Source organism: Lygodium microphyllum, chromosome 17 (assembly GCF_053477565.2).
Source record: "Lygodium microphyllum isolate KBCC chromosome 17, Lygodium_microphyllum_v1.1.10, whole genome shotgun sequence".
NCBI lineage: Eukaryota > Viridiplantae > Streptophyta > Polypodiopsida > Schizaeales > Lygodiaceae > Lygodium > Lygodium microphyllum.
This window is the reverse complement of record NC_141151.1, coordinates 68,948,184-68,968,158: the sequence shown is the minus strand read 5'-3', so window position 1 is coordinate 68,968,158 and position 19,975 is coordinate 68,948,184. Positions and strand designations below refer to the sequence as shown.

At 43.5% G+C, this 19,975-nt stretch overlaps 1 protein-coding gene across 6 annotated transcripts in view; it reads right to left on the bottom strand.

The window, feature by feature from the left end:
• LOC148022008 (DNAse I-like superfamily protein) overlaps positions 1-19,975 on the bottom strand; it is a 112,748-nt gene that overhangs the window by 79,430 nt on the left and 13,343 nt on the right. For all 6 annotated transcript variants that reach the window (XM_087697567.1, XM_087697566.1, XM_087697565.1 and 3 more), the window contains exons 2-3: positions 17,951-18,043; positions 4,885-5,029 (exon numbers count right to left, since the gene is read on the bottom strand). In XM_087697567.1, coding sequence (XP_087553693.1) covers positions 4,885-5,029; positions 17,951-18,043 — 238 coding nt within the window. The remainder of the gene's footprint in view (positions 1-4,884; positions 5,030-17,950; positions 18,044-19,975) is intronic.

Sequence of the window (19,975 nt, the reverse complement as noted above, 5' to 3'; positions counted from 1 at the left end):
CCGCCTCACAAATATATGTCTCCATAGTAGCTTGCATGTCCTGCGGAACCTGATTGCGGACCAGATCATTAAAAACTGAACGGGCATGAGTAATTTGGCCTGAAGGGGAAGAAGTGGAACCAAGAAGGTCGATGAAATAATTCCTACACATATTCACAATAGTCTGCGGATCAAGGACCATTTGACCTTCTGCATCCTGGAGTCTAGTCATATTCTCTCGAGCAGGAGAGGCATGGAGAGCTCAAAAGAACTTATGAGTCTCATAAGCACTATCTTGCAAAGTCTCCGTCAGATGTTGCAATTTGGCTTGCTGATAAGATTTCAACCGAAACTCTTTAATAAGATCGGCCACACGCATTGCCAGTGACAGCAGAAATTCATCATCTGGAGTGTCCACCAGCAATGAACGAACCAAAGCCAACAGGTCCTCCGCTGCTTTTCGACGCCGGCGACAAAGAGATGCATGATGGATCCCATACTGCCGAGCAATCCGCTGCACATTAGAAAGCAATCGTTCAAACGAAGCAGTGCCCTGAGAGGAGAAGTCCAATAAGAATCTATCAATCAATTGCTGCATGTAGCCCTGAAAGATTGCATGCTTCAATAAGACGACTTGAAACGCAAAGGAAGTTTCTCCAGAAATTGCTTATAAGGTGCAATGGGTTGTGCAAGCAGCTCAAGCTGTAGAGGGAAATGGTCCGACAAGGCATATTGCTGCAACACTTTCATTTCGAGCATCTCAAGAAGGAAATCATCATTATGCATGATGTATATACGGTCCAACTGCGACCATGTTGTTGCATACTGGGCAGAATGGTAAGTAAACCCTGTAGAAGAAGGGTGTAGCCAAGACCAGAGATCTTGCTTAAGAACGGCAAGAGCCAACTCATGCCACATACGACTTTCCGGCGCGTCCATTACCGAATGCTCCGATGTGGACTGCGAAGAATCGACATACATATTGAAATCCCCCATCAAAAAACCCCGTCTGCCAAGTATCAAGGAAATCTGCAAGGTATGCCAAAGCTCCCGGCGAGATAAAGGATCATTCGAAGCATAGAGCCCAAGTAACCATAAGATCTCTCCTTCGAATAAAATTTCAATCACCACAAAGCGGCCATGTACATCATTTTTAATAAGAGCAGGCTGATATTTTTCATGGACAATCATGAGCACACCAGAATAATGCATGGCATGTGTCCCTGCATAGAACAAACGAAAGCCATGGCAATCCACCACTTTTCCTGCTTCTCCGTGACTCTTGTGCTCAACAGCACACAAAACATCCCACTGATTCTCATACAAGACAATCCACATGGCATATTGCTTGTGGCGAGAACAAATTCCTCGCACATTACACGTGGCTATTTTCATGTATATTCAAAAAGAAAATCAGGTACAAGGCACGGCTTGCCTCGATTTGACCTTTTCTGCAAGAATGTCCAAGACTCCCTCGTCCAAAAAATCAGCTAACACAGCAAAAGAGTTCGGAAGACCAGATTTGGAGCTAGACGGCATATCCGCTGTCTTGGGGATGGAACGGGGATAACGACGATCCCGTGGGGTAATGACGTTACCTCTAGAATCAAAAGCCAGCTTAGCAGGTGGACCCTTTGGACCATCCGAATACACTCTCCTTGTGGGCTGTTGACGGGGAGCAGCGGAAACCATAGCAGGAGCAGAGTGTTCTGAAGACATCTCTTTCCTGCGCATATAAGTATGCATGGAATCTTGTGAGGCAGTCGGCATAGTATCCACCATGCCAGCAACAGGCCTGTTGCCTTTTTTCCCGCGTACATCGATCCAGTCATTGGCACGGGAATCCAAACCCGAAACCTGTTGTTTACCTTTATCCAACACTTTAGATGGCTGGGTGGCATCCTGCGACGGAGCATCACACACCATATCTTCCATGGACAACGCAACATGCTCAGGTTCTGAAGTGTGGGGCTTCTCTGGGCATTCGGCCATAAAATGGCCCAATTTACCACACGAAAAGCAATGTCCTGCAAAGTTGCCCCATTTCAAACGAAAGTGTAAAGGATGCATGCCGGAACAATTAAGACGTAACCACACAGGCCTTTTCCTATAGCAGTGTCCCATAACATACACAAACGGTTACGATTAACAGCCCTCAGGCTTGGGGGTACCAGAACAGTGCCCACAGCGGCCATGGCGTCCTTTAACAGTGGCCAATAGACAGCCGGACAGTTTTCCACTTCAACCCAGACACGGCATTCACGTTGCAACAGACGCTGAAAATCCGCCATTGGGCGCCATGGCACAACATGGACCAAACGGCGATCTAAGAACAAAGGCAGTTTAGACAGGAGAGCAGCACAGTGCGTCTCGGATTTCAACAGCACCTCAAAAAAGCCTCGAGGCCCAACAAAAATCTCTTCCACACATTCCCCTTGTAACAGACTGTGCAGCCACTGGCGAATACGGGAAAGCTATGGGATCCGACCAGTGAAGAAGAGAATCACGGCGCGTTCATAGAACACTGAAAAGGAGCGCAAGACATTTTTCGGGTCCACAGTGGCATCCAGAACATCTTCAGTTGCAGAATCAGAAAAGACTTCCTGATTATGTTAAACATAATCGCCAAGCAGAGTGTTGGCAAAATCCAGCAAATGCTCCCAGTCAGCCTCCTGAGAGTCCACAGAATCAGAAGCAACCTAAGCATAGGAACGATCCTGATGATCCATTGTCTCTTCCGAAGTATGCTTGGTGCGTTTGCCCGCAGGCTGGAAGTCACGACCAGGGGGCATCTCTTTTGTGCACGGAACGATATCCTCTGGTTCCTCGGTATCCGAATCCGGACCAAGAGCTGCCACCGTTTGGTCTATAAAAGCCAGATCCAGACCAGCCATATTGTATCACTGCGTATGCCGGTTAGAGGCCAAGTGAAGAGCTGCACTCTCTCTCTCTCTCTTTATCTTTGTACAGATCAGTGGGCACTCTGGCTGAGACGCTGTCTCTCTGACAATTGACGGACGTAGGGTTTCACGGCAGCTGGACGCCTCGGCAGAAAAGGACACGCACAGGCAGGCGGAGCCGCAAACAGCAGCACAGACGAAGGCAGCGGGGCGACTGGTGACGTGGCAGCGCGATTGGGCAGAGGACACGACGGGACAGGCGGCGGGACACGGGACAGAAGGCGGAACAGGAGACGACGGCGCTCTGACAGGCGGCAGGACACGGGACAGAAGGCGGGATACGGGACAGGGGGCGGAACAGGAGACGGCGGCGCTCCGGACTGGGACAGACGAAGACAAAGGCCCACGGGCCTGAAAGGCGACGACAGGGATCCCCGCCCTCAGCGCAGACTAGTGGCGAGCGACGGATGGTGAAAGAGGGGCGGCGGCAGGTCGCGACCAGGAAGTGCCATCGCCCGACAGTTCTCTCTCTCTCTCTCTCTCTTTTTTTTTCTTTTTCTTTTTTCCGTAAAAGCTCTCTCTCTCTCTCTCTCTCTCTCTCTCTCTCTCTCTCTCTCTCTCTCTCTCTCTCTCTCTCTCTTTTTTTTCGTAAAAGGTAATTGTATTAATTACGAAAAAAAGTACATGATTACTTGATTACAAGATACATGACGACAATCTAAGTCTCTCTCTCTCTCTCTCTCTCTCTCTCTCTCTCTCTCTCTCTCTCTCTCTCTCTCTCTCTCTCTCTCTCTCTCTCTCTCTCTCTCTCTCTCTCCGGGGCCGTGGACCAACTGGTGGCCCCAACCTGGGGAGTCACCCTAGACACAGATCCACAAGTAATGTGATATATATCTATGTAGGTATGTGAGTCTTGTAGGTTTAAGACTCTGAAGTGTGCTCTAGGAAGTCGGTCCTCTTTGGGGAACTGGAATGTGGTAGGTGGCTCTAGAGGATCCACCAAATGAAGATTAACATATGGTGTGTAAGAAAGCAGCAACGTGCCTGGTTCAGGCTTCCCCAATGATCACCCCCATCATAGTGAAAACATCATCCAAAGAGAAACAGAATCTCTGAAAACCCATTTGGCCCCTGCACCAACAGCCATTTCTCCCTGTGGATCTATGCTTTAAAAACTTATAGAAAGAACTGAAAGACGCAAGCAAAAGGAGAGCTTTGCAGGGAAAGTTATTGTTTTGTTTATTTTAGCTCGATGAAAAACTATTGCTCTTGACAAAACACGTCAAATACACATCCCATGCCAGAAGTAGGTGTTGCCACACACACCTTGTAATCCAATCTGTCGAATACACTTCCTCAGATCTCGCTTGACAATTTTAACCTTAACATACTTTCTGGAATGTAACAGCCAAACCCTTGCCATCTCTTAATCCAACAACAACAAAGCTGTCTACAAATTTGTAATCAAACACATTACCACACTTTGTGATGTTCCATTGAGACAATTTAATGAGCAAAAGGACAGGTCACAAGACCAATGCAAAGATGCTATTTGTTGCTTTGACAAGGTAACCTATTGGGAGAATCTGCAAAAGGCCTCAAAATACTGTTACAAAAACCCACCTTTTCTAGGTTCATCCTAACATCTGCTCCTCATTTGAGGTTGCATGATTTTCATTGCTAACTGAAACCGGATTGCTCATGCAAATTAACAACCAAAAAGAATGTTCACTTAAAGCACAAAAATGAAAGAACAAAACCGGTACAAAATAGTATAATTAGCAACCAGACTATCAATAAGCTCTTTGAGCCATGCAGATGATAGAATTCAGAATCAAACTAAGAATTGAAACATATACAAATGTGGTTAATATTGAACCAAATAAAAGATTTTAACACCTAAACCATTTCACAATTAGATGTCATCTTAGCACCTGGATGGTCAAGATCCAATAGATTAACAATCATATATCTCCTTGGAAAAACAAAGTAATAAATTTATTACCGCACTTATCTAACGAGCAGTTAACACTCAATGGTTGGAAGCATTGCTTGACAAATAAAGCTGTTCCCCCATACTTAGTGTCAGCTAAAGACCACCAAACTCTGTAATTGTTAAAAGGTGAACGTGACAGGATCCGCATCATAACCTATGAAATGCACACATATTTAATTGACATTTAGATATAAACAGAACTCATAATCAGACAGTTATATGTTATTTCAAAACAGAAATCATGTTGCGAGCTTTGTAAAGTGTGAAGCGGCAAATATGAGTAGAATTGGAAATAGAAAAATCACAAACAACTTGCTAATGCACCTTGAAACCTTCATGACCAGGTGGAAATGATCCAATCAAGCAAATGCCATATAAAAGCAATGTTTATTGACTTGCATAAGACCCTTGTGAAAGGCATGTTTCTTGACTTGCATAAGGCATGTTGTCACCAGCCATGACCAACAGAGACCTAGTAATGCTTATTGTAGTAACATAAAATCCCACTGCTACAAATTTACTGCTAATCAATTACAAACCTGTTCACCAACTGTATTCAGTAAAAACAGCCCCCAAAGCACCATATTTAACAACTTTCCAGTTTAAGTTTTGGTGAAACAAATGGCCACACAGACTCCATAAAAAGGGGCCAAAGGGGACAGCCACACAGCCCACACTTCATGCCCATTGATCCCATCTAATCATTCAGCGCCAACAATATTATCATGTCTCCTGATCAGCAAACAGCCTCCAAGAAGTTTCAGCCTGCCAGGCCTTCCACAACTGCTCCAAACCTGCCACACTGCTGTTCTAGCCTCAAATATATCTGCCACATCATCCCGAAGCACCAACAATATTATCATCTCTCCTGATCAGCAAACAGCCTCCAAGAAATTTCAGCCTGCCATGAAAGTCTAGGCCTTCCACAACTGCTCCAAACGTGCCACACTGCTGTTCTAGCCTCAAATGTATCTGCCACATCATCCCAACTGCTACTGCAACATCTTTCGAGCTTACCAGAGGTTCCAGCCCCAAACACAGCATCCTGCTACCTTAGACTGCTTCATCAACTAGAGTACTTTGCTGCCCACGCTGCTGCCTGCAGCAAAAACATAGCATCCTTCTGCGCTAAATGCAGCCTGTGTCGCCAAACCTTGTGCTGCCTGGGCAATAGACTGTAGCCTAAACACACTTCATCATCATCATCAGCATCCATCCTCATAGTTGGGCACCAAGTGTTAGTCTGGCTATTACATCCAAGATCAGTACGAGCCACAGCATACTCCACCCTGTTGTTCCTGATGTCATCAGACTCTGTGTATGGCACAAACACTAGGACTAACTATATTGTCCTAAAAAACCGTAGCCCTAAGCCTAATAATTATCCTGACTGTCGTAAGTGACAGTTACTCTGCCTAGGAGGCCCATACCAAGGCACAAAGGGCATTATTGAGGAGCCCATGAGATGGCCAACAAATTCCCCTCCATGGTATGACCGATAAATCTAGGAAAATATACCAAGACCTAGACATATATAAGGTCATTGTTGCACAAGTTCATCCATATGATCTAGCAACCTATGATTGTGCAAAAATGACAAATCAAGTTACAAATGGAATCAAGTTCAAAGCTTGCGGAAAATCCTGGAACTCTAGTCGAGGAAGAGCCTTCATAAACAAATCTACCAAGAATCTTCAATGAGTAGAAAAGTCAATGATGTGTTTGCTTTCAATATGCTTTGTGTGGGCTTGGAATAATGAATTCTATGCAATGGCTAAAGCACTTTGAAGAATCAATGGTCAAAGATATCTAGTCAATTAAGATATGCAAGTAACTTGCAGAGCCAAAACACACTCCATTGTAGCTGTACAAGTTGCTCAATACTCAGCTTCACAACTAGAAATAGCAATTATAGTCTACTTGTTGAACCAAAAAATAAGAGACGTACCCAACATAAAACAGTTGCCAATGTGAGAGGCACAACCAATCACTGTAAATCCATATGTAGTAAGTGAAGCATGAACTTTATAGAAAAGGCCTAAATCTTGGGTGCCTTTAAGGTGTCTAAGAACACATTACACTACCCATCGATGATAAACAAAAGGACTGTGCATAAATTTGCTCAGCTGGGATACTACAAATTGAAGATTTGATTTGGTGTGACATAAATAATTGAGAGATTCAATGGCCTCATGATAAAGAGTGTCAAAAGACCAACTCCATTCATCGGATGACAAACGAAAACTGGGCTTTAAGGGTTAGCAATCATGTGTCTCTTGCACAATCATCTACCTCGAGAGCCTCAATTTGAGTCAAATGAGGACATTACAAATCCCTGAATTACCCCTTGATTCTATGCCATTCGAGCAAAAATTGGTGTGAAGATATGCTAGGATTTGCATTGAGGAAACACAACATGTACAACCAAGATTGAAACACAAAGACTCAAATAGTGACTAGCAAAACTCAAACCCTAAACCCAAATGCAAAACGCAAAACTCAAACACAGAGAGAAGAAACTCTAAAGTGAATGAATGCTATAAATGAATGTAAGAGTGTACACAATGCCCAAGGGCAAAGTAATGGAGTGTCAAAGAGTGACATCCACCGGAGACAGATCCCAAGTGCTGTGACCACCAATCGGAGTGCGATAGAGTGCTGAATAATGAAGGCCAACAGGCTGGTCACCAAAATACAACAGTCGGAGACTGAATGTAGTAATGTACCACTAGAAAAGGCTGAAAACAGATCGACTAAGGTAGAGAATTTTCAAGTGACAACATTAGAGGTGTATGTTGATGTAGGTGGCCTGATGGATAGCAAAAATGCAAGTACTGCAATAGTCCCTACTGGGAGAGATGGCAACAGCCTGTCGCCTGGCACCAAATGCTGAAAACGCAAATTGATCAAATACTATGATGACGCAATAGATGGAGAGCTCCAAACAACAAGGCGATAGCTGAAAACCGCCTAAGGCTGGATAGTGATGGGCTACAGTCGATGATGGTTGGGCAACATATGGTAGGTGGCTAAAGGCTGAAATCTACACATTAGAGTGAGAAACCTGCACAAAAGGATAAGGCTGAATGGTGGGCAGCCTATCTATTTATAAACATTGAAGGATGTTGAAGGATGCCCCAAAAAATTAGGGTTTTGGGAAGCCACTAAAACTGTCTCGAACCACGCACCAGTTTTGTGCTTTTCATTAATTAAGCGTGTTTTGGGGCTCTTTAAATATGCTAATCAACTGTAAAGCATGTTTTAGCTCAACACCCCTCTCAAGCCCAAAACTAAGCCAAAAGGAGAGGCCAGCAATATTTACCCCAAGGCGTCCCATCCCAAACCAGCCAGGGCATCGAATAAAGAGTCCATGGTCCAATGGCCTACCAAGACTACAAAGGCAATGGTTATCTCACCAAGGGAGTCCAAGTAGTCAGCCCAAACAAGACAAGGCATCGAACAAAGGGTGCTTGTTGGCTACCCAGCGGCCTACCACGCCCTACAAAGGCGAATGGAACCACATTGGACCTTTTTTTTTTTTTTTTTTTTTGTGTTTTTTTATGATAGTTTTTGTTTGGAAAGTTAATTTGAAGGGTAGCGGCCAATTAAGTAACAATGATCCAGAAGATGGGAGTAGGGATAGTACGCCTAACACATCACAAAACAATACAAGCCTACCCATCCACCTCAAGGATGTCAATGACGAGAAAAAGATGATGAAGTATCATGTGAAGGAGGGTGATGTAATCCGCCGGTGGAAATAGCTTAGAATCTATCCAGTGGTGCTCAACACAATGGGATGCATAAAATGCTACATGCTGAAGAATGCTCATACAATAGTTCACTTGCCCAAGCGCCCTTTACAAAGATGATAAAATCATGCAATGCATAGAAGAAGGTACAACTGGGAGAGAAAGGTCAATGTCGAAGACATGTGCTAAAACCTATAGAATACCAAGAAGAGTAAGAACCCCCTCTCAACCTAGATGTCGATGCCGAAGAAGGAAGAGGAGCCTGAGGATGTCGGTCTTCGTGTGGTACCGGGAACCACGTTTTTGAAGAAAATGAAGCATCCCTACAAGAAGAGCAAGGATAGGAGTCACTGCCATGATAGCATCAAGAGAAATGTTGCACAATCCACCACGGGAGGGAAAGTCTCCATGCTAGTAGAAGAGCAAAACTCCAAGTAGATAGAATCATGAAAGGAACAACACACAACTCCTATCTCTAGCTCAGGAAGGACTGGTGTAAACCTACATGTTAGCCCTACAATGAAATACAAAACCCTGCAAAAGAGTTCAAAATCTGCAAGCACAGAGGTGAGTAGTGAGATGCTCCAAAAAAAAAGATTGAAAGTAGAGGAAAACAAAGCTAAGTGCAATGCAATGAGTATGTAAGTATGCGGCGGAAGACTAAAAAGGAAAAGGCTAAGTGTGGGGCAACCATTGTGTATAATGAGGTGGGAAAGTAATCCTAGAAGGTGCAATGGATACCCTAGGAATAGATACATAAAGAGCAATAGGTGAGCCACTAGCAAACCAATCAGCTAATCCTTTAGGAGTAGTGAAAGATACAGGCTACTAAGGCTGTCCGCGTACCACATGTCCAGTAGCCATTGGGGCAGATGAAGCAAAGGGTGCAACACTGGGAGGTGTAGCCCTATTGGACTTGACCAGTCGGAGTGAAGGCAGCAATAACACTCTACTATGGTTTTCTAGGTGGAAGACCTTGGCCCTTGGTATGACACTCCTCATCCACATGGCTTGACCTCTAGCAGGATGTGCAAAACCTATTTTTCTTAGGAATTTGCTACCAAAGGGATCGACGATAGTCTATAGCAAAAGATGGATATCCCTGCATCTGAAAAGTCGTGTGGAGGAGATGTGAGTGTCCAAGGTAGTGAGAAGGATGCCCATCACAATTGTCCCAGAGTATAAGAATGCGGTAAACTGGGGGTATGTGGAAGGTATAGTCTTAAGGGGTGGCATTCCCCCTAACGATGCACCAAGAGGTGGAGTGAATAAATGGTAGATAGAAGGTGGGATGGAAAATGAGAAAATACTAGGAGCTGAGATGGAGGATCTAACCCCTAGTATGCATTAAGCGAAAGTGGAGTATAATCCCAAGTTTTGAAATGAAAATGTGAATAGATCAAAATGTGGCGAAGGTAGTGGTGGGATAAAAGAGAGCTGAGAAGTATGGTTTACTAGCTCAAATGAAATAGATGGTAGAGATATACATAATCAAGGATATCTACTTTGAGATCCTCCTCTATTAAAGTTAACATATTGAAAACCATCCACATCCTGCATACCAAAAGAAGAAACAAAAAGAGGGTTTTGGCTCATCCAACTCAAAAGGGTTATACAAACCTGACATAAGGCTTGGTTGAGATGAAGGAGATGGATTGCCAAACTCACCGAATGTCATGGTCCCTCCAAGATCAAAGAGATCGCTAGTCTCACCAATCAATCTAGACAGAGTAGTAGCACTCATTGGAGGGGTGTAAACCTGACCGTACGTGATGCGCAAGTACACTCAAACTCTTCATTTGTAAGATGACCAAAATGTGAAGAAGGAGATGGTAGAGATAAAGGTGTATCTACCTCCTCCTTGACACCATAATGCCTTCTTAGAGCGCCCAATGATGGAGAAGCCTAGTAGGGCATCATGGAATCCCAAAAGAAAATGCCTAAGACATTATGAGTCAAAATCAAGTCACGTGTGAGTCTTGCACAAAGACTAGCCTCCACAATCACCACAAGATACTCTTTAGAGATAGTAGAGATATACTTGATGAAGGATATCTGTTTTGAGAGCCTCCTCTATCAAAGTTAACATACTAAAAACCATCTAGATCCCGCACACCAAAAGAAGAAACACAAGAGGGTTTTGGGTCATACAACTCAAAAGGGTATACAAACCTAACATAAGGCCTAGTTGAGATGAAGGAGATAGATAGCCACGCACAGCGAATGTTGTGGTCTCTCCAAGCTCAAAGAGATGGCTAGTCTCACTAATCAACCTGGACAGAGTAGGAGCACTTATTGGAGAGGTATAAACTTGACCATATGTGATGCGCACGTACTTCTCAAACTCTTCATCTATAAGATGACCATAATGCCTTCTCAGAACGTCCAACGTTGAAGAAGCTTGATAGGGTATTATGGGATCCCCAGAAAAAGGTGCCTAAGACATTATGAGTCAAAATCGAGTCACGTGTGAGCCTCGCACAATGACTAGCCTCCACAACCACCATAGGATACTCCTTAGAACAGCACCGACTCTGATACCATGTGAAAATATGCTAGAGTTTTCACTTAGAAAACACACCATGTATGACCAAGACTAAAACACAAAGACTCAAACAATGACAAGCAAAACTCAAACCCTAAACGCAAAATACAAAACACAAACGTAAAACTCAAAACTCAAACATAGAGACAAACATGGAGAGAAGAAACTTTGAAGTAAACGAATGTTGTAAATGAATGCAAGAGTGTACAGAATGCCCAAGGACAAAGCAATGGAGTGTTGGAGAGTAACATCCACCGGAGACAGATCCCAAGTGCTATCACTATCAACTGGAGTGTGGGAGAGTGTTGCATAATGAAGGGTAGATGGCTCGTCACCAAAACATAGCAATCAAAAGCTGAAATCTGGTAAACACAACATTGTACCACCAGAGAAGGCTGAAAACTGATCACCTGAGAAAGAGAATTGTTAAGCAACAATATGAAAGGTGTGTGCTAATGTAGGCAGCCTGCTGGACAGCAAAAACGCAAGCACTGCAATAGCCGCCCAATGGAAGACACAGTAGTAGCCTATTGCCTGGCACTAGATGCTAAAAACGCATAGTGATGGGCTGCAATCGATGATGGCTGGACAGCAGATGGTGGGTGACTGATGGCTGAAATCTACACAGTAGAGTGAGAAACCTACACAAAAGGATAAGGCTGAATGGTGGATAGCCTATCTATTTATAGATATTGAAGGGTGCCCCAAAAAATTAGGGTTTTGGGGGGACCACTGAGACTCTCTTGAACCACATATCAATTTTGCATTTTTCATTAATTAAGCGTGTTTTGGGCTGTTTAATGATGCTAATCAGTTGTGCAGCATGTTTTAGCTCAACAATTGGGTCTCCAATAATTGCATGCAAACCCTTCCAATTGTAGATGGGCATTTCCTTAAAGATATGCTATCAATTGAAGATTTCGGGCAAAATTTGGGTCTCCAACAATTGTATGCAAATCCTTCCGACAATGAAGTGTATGCTGTCCCTATTGCCCACAGTAAGGCTAACATTTGTGGTCACGCTTCCCAAGACTGCTGAGAAACCCTAATTATAGTAGTAAACTAGATCTATAAACCAAAACAATGCTGAATATCTTTAATTTTGCTGAAAAGAGAGAGAGGAACAATAGAAGAGAGAGTAATGATTGGTCTGATGCCAAAGCCTCCCAAAGGAGATCACCAACAGCAATAGCTTACTGCCTTGACAAGAAAAATTGCTATCATTTGCTGTCCAAAAGGGGAACAACTAGGTCTCTTGCTGATCTAGAGAATCAAAATATTGTTGTCTACTAAGGATGATCACCAAAATTATGTCACCTACAGCAAATTTATGTCTGGCAGCCTTCAGCCCACATGGCATAGCCTCAAAGCACCTCTTGTGTGTGAAGAAATGCCCTAACGCAAAAACATAAATGAACGCATACAACAAAGCATAAACTCAATAGAACACAGTTAGGGTTAGGGTAACTCAAAGACAATGAGCACAGTGGAAATCTGAATGAATGCCTAAATACTAAATATACAATGCTCATGCAGCAAACAAACTATGTAAGGAATGAAAATTGTACCCCAAACTCTCGTGTCTGGAGGACCAAAGCAAAGGTGATGAGCAGGAGATTGTTGCACTCCTGACGAGTCTCGAAACGTAGCAAGGCAGCCTCCGAGTATCAAACACCAACAAACACAACAGAGGACATTGGATCTGGTGGCAAACAGGCAGCGAGGAGACAGAAAAGCTACAAACGCAGCCTCCAGGAGCAAGGTGGCACCATGACATAATAAATGCAAGGAACAGTGTCAAACACAACTTGTTGGTTCAAAATGCAGCCTTTCAGAGAGGTCGCCTACAAATGGGGATGATGCTAGAGCAGCAAACACAAAGTATGATGCTGCTAGGCTGAAACACAAGGTGCTGGAAGGTGGGCAACAGCTGGCGACAAATGTTGGGTGTGAACACTGCGAAGATGAGGCTAGCAACACATGCTTGATGGATGTAGACAGCAATGGACAGCTTTGGTTGTCTGAGAGTCAAGGACCTCAACTATGGTCACTATGAAGAAGACTACCCAACCCACAAGCAAAGTTGTTGAATGGATAATAAGTTCCTCCTAAGATGGGGGAACATAGTATATATCATCCAATGTAGCACGATCCATGTCCTGGTCGATGGCGAAATTGATGTGATCGTGGGCATAAATCTTGACTGAGGAATTATTCCCAACTCGGACTCGCCTAGCTACAAGGGCTTGGGAAATGAAAATGTCCTCAATGGGGGTCATATAGTGGATAGCTCCACTATCCACAATTTCAGGAGTACCTAAAGAACTTGGTTGTGATGAGTGGGCCTCTATAGTCACCTCGTGAGGAGGCAACTCGCAAATGTGGACGAGACTCACATCCTCAAATGTCTCTACAGAGATGATGTGGACCTCTGCAAACCTGTCAAACAAGCCCTCTGTCATTGAGAACGTTGTCGATTGTGATGGTTGACCGATGGTAGTGTGGGTCTGATCTCACCACTACCCCTATTGAGGATTGCCAGCACCCCACCTCCCCTACTTGGGATTGCCCGGCTCAAGGACAAGGGTCTGGGTCTTAGCCTTTGATGTTGTGTCTCTTGCCTTTGATCGACACTCGTAGCCAACGTAGCCAACCTTTTCATAATGTTGACAATACTGATTTTTCTATGGTACATTCTGCCACCCGGGTTTAGGGGATGACTGGGAGTTTCCTTGGGTTTGTAAAGCTATGAATGAAATTCAGGTAATAGACCTTGCATCAACTCGATAATAACAAAGGCATTCCTAACCTTCCATGAGCGAACAGCCTCATATGAAACAAGTACGGGATCAGGTTGGAGTTCCAACCCCTACACAAGATCCCATAGGTGGGAGTTCAGGGCATGTCTAATCAAGTTTGACCACATAGTGGAGTTCAACCCATTAAAACAAATACTGTCATTGAAAGAATATATGGGTAATCAGGAAGAACTATGAAGTGTCAGATAAGTGGAATAAGAAGGATAAGGAGGTGGTGGAGGAGGATAAGTAGGAGGGAAAGGTGGGAAGGTAAAAATAGGCTAAAAATGCCCAATGGGTACTAATTGATGCAAAGGCATTGGAACAAGAATGTTCCATAAAGTGCCAATGGAGATAAAGGCATCATGACATGTAAGCCTTGTCCAACGGTTAGCTAGGGCACAGCAAAACGACCAAAAGATCCACTAGTTAATGCCATGGAGGCAAACTATGGGGCCAATTGATCCACACTCGGTGAGGGCTAGGTGGCCTTCCCAAGCCGTAAAGAATCCAAAAGTATGGGGATGAAAGGATGAACCTCCATCATGGAGGCACTACCTAGCTGAGGAAAATTAGACCTATGCATTGAATCTAAAGGGGAAAACTCACATTTACCTTCAATCTCTTGTTGAGCTCGATATACGAGGATGAGATCGTGTTTAGCTTGTGAGATCTCATATAGTCTATGGACTCCATAGTAGTCCAAAGACTCTCCAACCATATTGGAAGGAGAAGCAAGCTATGAAGCCCACTCCATCTCGTGTCTTGATATGCTAGGCTTGAAAACATCATGATAATGTGGTGAAGTTCTATTCGAAGTCATCTTGCCCTCGGTCTCTTGTTGTTCCTGCTTTTTGTGAAAGGCTTTCAAATCGAAGGCTAGGGTCTCGTGGAAGAGAACCTTGCTCTAATACCATGTGAAGAAACACCCTAATGCAAAAACATAAATGAAAGCGTATGACAAAGCATAAACTCAACAAAACACAGTCAAGGTCAGGGTAACTTAGAGACAATGAACACAGTGGAAATCTAAATGAATGCATGAATATTGAATACACAATGCTCATGCAACAAACAAACCATGCAAGGTATGAAAATTGTATTCTCAACTCTCATGTCTTGAGGACCGAGACAAAGGTGATGAGCAAAAGAGTGTGTCATACTCCTGATGGATCCTAAAATGTAGCAGGGCAACCTCTAAGTATCACACACCAGCAAATGCAACAAAGGATGTTGGATTTGGTGGCAGACAAGTAATAAAGAGAGCAAAACTGCAACTGCAGCCTCCAAGAGCAGGGCGACATGCAAGAGAGCACCAAGGAGTGATAATAGTGACAAACGCAACTTGTTGATTCAAAACACAGCCTTCTAGAGAGGTCGCCTGCAGATGGGCATGACGTTAGAGCAGCAAACGCAAAGTATGATGCCACCAAGCTGAAACACAAGGTGCTGAAAGGTGGGCGATAGCTGGCGATAGCTGGCGATAGCTCTTGGTAGTGAACACCACGAAGCTAGAGGGCTTGAAACCTGTTTTAGGACCTCCTACAATGCACCGTTTTAAAACTCTCTCAAATTGTGCACCATTTTATGATTTTTATTAATTAAGCATTTTTGGGGCTGTTTAAGAGGCTAATTCAGCATGTAATGCTTGTTTTAGCTCAAGACCGTGACCCTCAGCCAGCCCCAAATGGCTCCCAACAGTCTGTATTAGCCTTGCATTGCATGTTCTCTCTCATTTTGCCAAGTGGCACACCCACCCATGCATAGCTCAACCTCTAGAAATGAATTTCCAGCAGTAATTATTCATGGAGTAAAAATTTACTTGACCCTGCCCACAAATCAACCACTACCCATCCATAATTTAGAATGATAAGCCCTATATACAGATGAGCAGGATCAGAGTGGTGACAGCTACAACTGAGCATTGGGTTGCTCAAGGCATATCACAGCCTTTCTTGGCAAACTTCTGGAGGAGATTGGAGGATAGCTTCAATCCAAGAAAGATCTCTCTTTCTTTGGTTACTAGCACACGAGTCTACTAACCGGAACATGGCTAGGCTATGGTGGAGATCCTCTCCCTGAATGTGGGCAGTAAGAGGAGGCACAAAGGCACGGCATATGGGATTGCCCAAGGGATCAAGAGGTTCAGAGAAGATCCCTTAGGATGGTGTTTCAGAGCACTGCAAGCTCTATGATTTCTATATGGAGGATGGTTGCTACAGTCAACAAACACAGGCCCAACTTTTGGATATGAGGACGTACAAGGGTATCATGCCTATCTTCTTTCAGGTCAGCTTGTGAGCAGGACTATCATGCCAATGGGAGCTCATAGCTGGCACTATAGCTTGGTACACATGAACAGCCAGATGAGGCCACAGTACTGATTTTTTGGACATATATACTGCAAAGATGTTCTCCAGAATCTGGACTGAGATTGTGCATACTCTCTGTGGGAGATGGGAGAGAATAGAAGGAGGTTCGGAGATATGAGGAGGAGATATGAGGAGGAGGAGGAGGAGGAGAGATGCTTTTCTGAGAACATGGGATTCCGGCACTTTCTTCCTTCTCCAAACACACATGGTCTGGCATTATAGACCTCCCAACTGGTTATTCATTCAGGCTTTGTAACAGACCTCCTCCTTGTTACATATTTTTTTATATGGAAGTCCCTTACAGGGCTGCTCTGTATTTCGCATTTTGCCTTGGGATATACCTTTTTTAGGAGTCTTATTAATAGAATTTATTCTCTTCTCTGCAAAAGAAAAAAAGGTTGCTTAAACAGGGTCATAGGGAAATAGGCTGGGACAAAGTAGAGAGGGGGACGAGAAGGACAGAGGAGCAGAGGCTGGAGGGCTGCAGTGCAGAGGAAGAAGGACAATGGAGGAACTGTAAAGGAGCATGTGAGCACAAGGGATCTGGAATCGGATTGTGAAAAGAAATAGTGAGCAGGCAAGCGGAAAGAGGGGAGGATGAGATGAAGCAGGCAGAGGAGAGGGGAGGAGGTCCACTGCCTATCATCTCCGTCTCTGCCTCTCAGTCCCCCCTCATCCCTGCATGCAGCCCTGTCTAGCTGTCTTTGAAAAATCATAACAAGAAAGACAAATCTTAAGCTGAGAATTGCAGTAGTGGAGTCATAGTGGAGGGAATTCAACTTATTCAGAAAGCCTGTAATCATATATTAAGAAAAAGAGGGCAGGACAAGATGGAGCAGACAGAGGAGAGGGGAGGAGGTCTGACACCTCTCATCTCCCCTTTTCACCTCTCAGGCCCCCTCCTCCCTGCATGCAGCCCTGTCCAGCAATTGCATTAGCATAGCAGAGGGAATTCCACTTCTTCAGAAAGCCTGCAATCATATCTTGTGCAATGGAGACTGATCAAAAGACAGCTTATCTGATGCATGGCCTGAAGAAACTCTTTGAAGCCCAAGTAGTGAGTTTTTGAAATCAACTGTTTGCCTTGGCACAAATTCACCATCCAACTTCTGGCTTCACCTGTTACAGCTTGGCCAATGTGTACATCCTTTATTTTTTCCTGCAAGACCCACACAAAACATTCACCTCCACTGCAGACCTTGGAATAGACAGGGTCCAATTACTATAGTTAGAGTAGTGCTAAAAAAGGCCTGTCTGAGGCTGACCAGGATAAGGCATACATACCAAGTAAGTTTCAACCTGCTGGAACTAAAGGCTTGATTGAAAACTGCATCTTAACTTGATTATAATATAAACTGCTAATGAGGCCTGTCTGAGGGTGACCAGGATAAGGCATGCATACCAAGTAAGTTTCAACCTGCTGGAACTAAAGGCTCAATTGAAAACTGCATCTTAACGTGATTGTAATATAAACTCAATCAAAATGAAAAAGGCCTAAAAATGAAACTTATGTGCCTTGCAGATTGTGGATTCATGACCAAGAGCCACAAAACAAGGCATTCAGGAAGTTCTCTATGAGTACAAAAATTTGAAAGGAACTTGCATTACCTGCTTATCTTCCCTTGCAGCACTAGTATCATCCTTCATCTCCCCTGGATTTTTGGGCTCACCTTTGCGACCAGCAGCAGGGATGCGTACCTCCTACAAACACCAATTTGACAGTGATTAGATGTGAACTCTACAGTATCAGAAAGACAAAAAGTAATCAAATGCCAAAACCCTACATTGGTGTTAAATATGTTATGTTTCTCCTTGGAATATAGTTCCAAAATTATAAGTTTTCAGGATATTAGATCGTAAGATCTGTCTATTGTTTTGGGTTCCTGATACCTTTAAAGACTCCCCTCTTTGGTACAATAATGAAAAGAAAACAAGAGTTCCAGGCTCCTTGAAAGAGTGGCATCTGATACAGGATATGGAGGAAGGGAAAAGCTACATTGTAGCCTATAGAGCCACCAAATTTCCCCTGCTTGAGGACCATTAACCCACTAGGATCCAAGAGAGTGGATTGGTAAACATCCTAATGCAGGATACGTATTATGAACTAGGCCCGTTCCTCGCAACCAACAGTGGACAAACCAGAGCATCACAGACCCCTTCAAATATACCTTTAGAGGCACTTATAGGACAGCTAGCAACAGAGGAGGATATCCTTATAGCTATGGCTGATCACCATGGCCCATGAGCGTCTTGCAACAAATAACCAGTTGGTACAAATGCAACAGAATGGGGTCTACTACCATTACCCACGGCAGCATGGGGACCCCAAAGCATCGTCTATAGTGGTGTGAAGCAGCTCAATTTGGTGTGGAGAGGGACATACAGGATTCTCTATCAAGTAGAGCCCAGCCTTGTTGATATCACCTAAAATTAACTTCCCCTTTGTTGAATATTTTTTAGTTTGAAAGTTCCCTACAAGGTTATTTTTGCGTCTTGCCTTGAGATACTTCGTCACAAGGGATTTATTGATAGAATATTTCTTTTGTTTGAAAAAAAGAAGTGCGAGGACAAGCTGGAAATTGTAGAAAAGCATGAAATGCAACTTTCCTTCATTAGGAGGCCTTCATTTGGGCAGGTTACGCCTCCCACAGCACTTATAGTTGCTGATCATGGATCTTCTTCTTCTTGTTCATGTTGTGCTTGGTCAAGATGGAGCTGTCTTGGCCCAATCATGGCGATTTCAAGGATGGGTGGAGCTGTCTAGAGAAAGGTAAATCTGTCTAGAGTCCGGGGAAGCAATAATGGTTTCTTGGACCTGGACGATGGCTATTCTAGTTAGAGTCTCTAAAGAAAACCATGATACTAAAATACATATACTTCCTCATCCAAATCGCAATATGAAATATAGTTTTAATGTCCAATTGATGTACATTCCAACCATTATGAGGTGTTAGTGCACAAATGCTAAGAATTTTTGTCATATGGCAAGTAAGAGCAAAGGTCTCATCAAATCAATGCCCTTCTGTGTAAACACCCTGAACAACGTAGTATGCTCAAGTTTCAACAATTATAATATTTGTTTGTTTTCAGGACTTAACGTTTCAAGAAATAGAGAGAAGTTAGAACAAATACTTAAAGCTAAATGCGACAATTTATAGCCATAGAAATGTAAATGTAATGGAGACAAGATTGAAGTTGGGCAAACCCCCCCTACCCTCAAGGAATTTATTTCTGCTCAACCCAAGTCCTTCATGGAAGAGCTCAATTACAATCAACCAAAGAGTGAGGAGAAGTAATTCTCACTCTCACAAGATGAAGTAATTCTCACTCTCACAAGATCATAAAAAGATGTACATACTCGCATGCATCTCTTACTATGCAATAAAAACAAGAGATTTCTTTACAAGATGTGAGTAGAGAAAGGAAAAATCAACCTTTCTCCATCATTGATCAACAATACATGAATATGGCTTAGTTCTTGTTCTTGGAAAGAAAGATGAGCTTGAGGAGGAAGGGCTATAACAAATCTACAAGTTTATTGTCTTGTAAAATAGCACCTAAAGAAGAGGAAATATGGGGGTATTTGATGGTGGAGGAGTGGAGGATGATGATGTAAATGGATTGGAGCAACTT